The sequence below is a fragment of the Stegastes partitus genome, unplaced genomic scaffold, assembly GCF_000690725.1.
Source record: "Stegastes partitus isolate 25-593 unplaced genomic scaffold, Stegastes_partitus-1.0.2 Scaffold1282, whole genome shotgun sequence".
NCBI lineage: Eukaryota > Metazoa > Chordata > Actinopteri > Pomacentridae > Stegastes > Stegastes partitus.
The window spans coordinates 129,459-134,078 of NW_007579013.1; the positions used below are offsets into that span (position 1 = coordinate 129,459).

General features: G+C 39.7%; 1 protein-coding gene across 1 annotated transcript in view; it reads left to right on the top strand.

The window, feature by feature from the left end:
• The first annotated feature begins 278 nt into the window (after positions 1–278).
• Positions 279–4,620, top strand: part of hey2 (hes-related family bHLH transcription factor with YRPW motif 2) — an 8,581-nt gene continuing 4,239 nt past the window's right edge. The window contains exons 1-4 of the mRNA XM_008298105.1: positions 279–974; positions 2,687–2,765; positions 2,861–2,944; positions 3,621–3,702. Of these exons, the coding sequence (XP_008296327.1) occupies positions 889–974; positions 2,687–2,765; positions 2,861–2,944; positions 3,621–3,702 (331 nt within the window). The 5' untranslated portion in view covers positions 279–888. The remainder of the gene's footprint in view (positions 975–2,686; positions 2,766–2,860; positions 2,945–3,620; positions 3,703–4,620) is intronic.

The window sequence follows — 4,620 nt, forward strand, 5'->3', positions numbered from 1 at the left end:
CCAGTCAAAACCTGTGGTGGCCTTATATAAAGACTATTTTTTGACTGTCAGAAGTGGCCTCATTCCCATGCGCTCCTCTGTCACACACACACACACACACACACACACACTCAGGACCAGCCCTGTCCAGACTGCACAAATCTCCAATCTCACATGTGTGTTTGAGTGCATGTGGGCGGGTCCACAGTGTGTTTCAGTGTGTGTGTGTGTGTGTGTGTGTGTGTGTGTGTGTGTGTGTCAGGCTCCGTGGGAAAGCTCCAGCAGCAGAGGAGGAGGAGGAGGAGGAGGAGGTGGAGGAGGAGAAGCAGGACTCACCGGTCAGCAGTCCAGCCTGCAGCCCCACACAGGCCACCTGCCCCGGACCTCGTAGCAGACGCTCACCGCTGGACAAAAAAAAACGCCTCACGGAGAAAATCATGTTTCCTGAACTTCTTTTTATAGACTTTTACTGACTTTACTGGGAAAACAACCTGCAGCATTGTGATTGTTTTCTTCCTTTGCTGACACCTGAAAATGTTTTTTTCTTTTTTTCTGATGGATCATTAATTCTACATTTCTGCAAGAAGAAAACCTTTCACGGTTTTGACTGCTGGGAAGGAGCCTGAAACTTTACCAACTCCTGGATTAAACAGTTTCCAGGAGCTTTGACAGACTCTGGAAGTTCTTCAAAACACTCCTGTGGGACCTTCAGTGCACCTGTGCCGATCACTAGTGACTACATGATCGATTGGATGGTCACTCTTGCAGTGTACAGCGGTTCTAATCTCTAAACTATATCACAGGAATCCAGAAGGGGTGTTTTGGGTTTTGTGGTTCTGCTGTTTGAAGTCAGACCTCCACGTCTCCTCCGGGGACAGACAGCCAGAACCTCCCCACCGTCCATGCACCATGAAGCGGCCGTGTGAGGACAGCAGCTCTGCAGAGAGTGAGGTGGACGAGACCATCGATGTGGGCAGTGAGAACATGTATCCAGGGTGAGTTACCAAGAACATTTACTCTTTTTTCTCTTCTTTAAATAGTCCAGCGAAAAGCCATAAATGATCAAACTGGTCTATAATATTAATTTATATCTGATACTCTCAATTTTCATGTTGCTCTTGAATCATTTCTGGTTTTCTTGATCGGATAAAAACTGTAGATGAACACTAGTAATGTTAACATTTCTTATATGATTTCAAACGTTCAGGTTAACCTGCTTCTCTTATTTGTCATTTAAAGACTTCTGATTCTGGCTTTAGTCGTGTGTCTGACTAAAGCAAAGAGTCTCTCTGCTCTCTTTACAAAAGTTGCATCAAAACCTGTTGAAGCCCAACAGGTCTGTGGTTCTGATGATTATCATGCAGTTCTTAAATTCGTCTTAGGTTTATAAAAATGTCTTGTTTTGTCAGAAAAACATCAGATAAGAGAAGCAAAGCAATTATTCTTCACATTAGAGACAGGACAAGCCAGTGTTATTTTAGGGTCTACTGCAGATGAGGCTCTGAACTACACATGTATTTTGTAAATGAAGCGCTAAAGTTTCCAATCAGACTTTTTTTAAAAGAGGTTAAACAGAATAGATGTGATGTGACTAAAACTTCTACAGAATCAGAAAGAATTTGTTGCCAAGTAGGTTTTCACACACAAGGAATCTGACTTGGTGTTTTAGTGAACATCAGTGAACAGTAACATCAAGATTAAAGGTTAAAAAGTCTTGCCATTGTATTTATTAAGTCTGACAACATAGATCGTTCTTATTTCTGTTGCTGAAGTGTTTCAAAAATAAGTTCTGCATTCAAAGTGATGTCAGCAAAATGTCAGACTAAAGTAATGCAGTGTAACTTAATTTGTACAAATGCAGCGACATGTCTAGACGACATTTTGTTGTTGTGGCAGCTTGAGGTGGATCTACTCAACTACTTCATGTCCTCAGTTAGTCTGGTTCAGTGGTTCCCAACCTGGGGATCGGCCCCTTCTGATGGGTCGCCAGTTAACTCTGAGCGGTCAGAAGATAACTAAAGGTTTTTTATTTTTCTCTAATCTTTGGTTTTGTTGTGAAAACTTGTATGATTGTTTATTATTTAAACAAAGTCATGTACAAAGTTTAGAAGGGTTAAATTAATCAAACTGCTTATTTTCATCTCCTGTAGCTTGACAAAGTGGATGAAAACGTCTGATTTCATCCTAAACAGTTCAGATAGATAGATAGATAGATAGATAGATAGATAGATAGATAGATAGATAGATAGATAGATAGATAGATAGATAGATGTGGAGCCGATTTCAACTGTTGTATATACATTTGGGTGGATTCATGTATAATAATGAACCATATTTTATAAGCTCCTCACAGGTTTGTATGTAAAATAATACTCTAATGTGAATAATAAAAAAGTTTACAATAAACCTTCCTCTCTTTAGCAGCATAGAGGCATAAAGTATCAAGAAACAAAATAACAAGTAAACTACAATCGCACCAAAGTCTATTTTTTTTCCAAGTGTTAGTGTAAAAATAAATCTCGCAGCAAATTTTCAGCTCAACGTTTCAACACTTTAAAATGTACTCCACTTTCCATACCGCAGATAAATAAACCCAACTGTTTTAAGTAAAAAAAAAACCTGCAGTTTTAATGTGAAAACAGTGCCTCAAGGTTTGCGTTTGTGTGTCTGCTTAACTTGTTGGTGTAACTGTTAGTTTGTTTTTCAGGCACATGAAGGCGTCCTTTATAAGATGTGGATCCCCGACCACGACCACTCAAGTGATGGCGAGGAAGAAACGCAGAGGGGTACAGTTGTTACGCTGATTAACAAAAGAGTTCTGGTTCTGATGTTGTGTCATTTTACAGTTTAAAAAAAAAAAAAATGTTTTCTGTTCTGTCAGATTATTGAGAAGAGACGCAGAGACAGAATCAACAACAGCCTGTCAGAGTTACGGAGACTCGTACCAACAGCGTTTGAGAAGCAGGTGAGTGTCTGTTTCTATACATGAATTAAACCAGATGTGAACTTCAGATCGTCTGGTATTTCTGCCACACATCTGACGGGGCTTTCTCCTCCTCCTCCTCCACTATCTGCTTGTTACTGTTTATAAAATCCACCTTATGGAAATCAACAACAACAACAACAACCTACATGCTAAAAAGATTTATTTTATTATTTGTTTGTTTTTTAGCTTGCTTTCCTGCATGCAAATGTTCCACTAAAGCAGCTAATCCCCGACACTATTGTGTAGGAGCACCACCACTACATCCTGGGCTCAACAGCACCCCAGTCTGGTGTTAGCGCCCCAAGTCACAGCATTTCCCCCTTTAACAGAAGAGTAATGAGGGCAGTTAGACCATTCTCCAGAACTGAAGTAGTGCTGTGGAGATACAGGTCTAGTCATGCAATAGTTTCTATATCAAAATAATCTATTTTAAACCAATATTCTGCAAGCTGTTTAGTGTGTTCAGTGTCTTAACAGCTCATCTACTGTTTTTTTCCTCGTGTTCCTTCTTTTATTCTTCCCTTCTGAAAAATTATTCATGCATTTAACTGTGTCTCATTCACCCTTTTGACTCAGTAACTGTCTATCCATCAGAGACAGAAAAAGCATCAGCAGTAGTGTGAGGTTTAACCAGTGTCCTGTCTGGTTTTATCAGGGTTCAGCTAAACTGGAGAAAGCAGAAATCCTCCAGATGACCGTGGATCATCTGAAGATGCTGCAGGCCACAGGAGGGAAAGGTAACCACAACACCACCACAAAACTGTGACTGTTAATCACACTACAGTCTCAACTATGCTGACTACAAGTAACTGACAATCTGTTAATCACTGATCACAAGTCTTGTTTTTCATTGTTTGACCCTCGGTAACATGATTGTCAGTCAGGCTTAGACAAAGCAACTTTTTTCTTTTTGGTCAGTTTGGTTTGTCAGAATGTCAGTGTGGACGGGACATCAAACAGTCTGTCAGTTTAACAGTTTAGAGAGCTGTGTATGTGAACATGGGAGCATGAATCTGTTTACAGTCACATTGTGGGGACTCATGTTTCGTCATGATTCATGTTATGAGGACAGAAGTCCCTCAAACCACCAACTTTTAGGTTGAAGACTTGGTTCAAGAGTCAGTAAGAGCATGTTCCTTTTACGTTTTTAGGTTTAAGGTTACGTTTATGTACTGTTAGGGTTGGATTGGAGTAGGTTTAGGTTAACATCATGATTAGATTATGTTCCAACTATGTTAGGTTCAAAACAATTGGAGAATATATCAGGGAAGAACATGATCCATTTTGTTTGTCTTTGTTGGTCCCTGATATAACCATAACCTAAACCTGTATATACAGTGTACTCCTGTACAATCCTTGAGAATACCACAGTCTATATTCATACTCTGATCATCTCCAGGAGGGGGTGGAGTCTGGATGAATCTGGCCAATGACGTCTAGGTTAAAACCCATTAAATGGCAACTTGTACTGGAAAAAATTATGTTCATGTAAATAAGATAAATGCAAAAAAACAATAAATACATAAGTGGTTGGCATGTTGGGTTTGATGACGTCTAAGGGAAACTTTTTTACTGGCTTAGTTTAGCCAGACCCCAAACCTGACTTATCTGTGGGAGACCTCAATTATAGCAACAAAAAAAAAATAATAATGTAG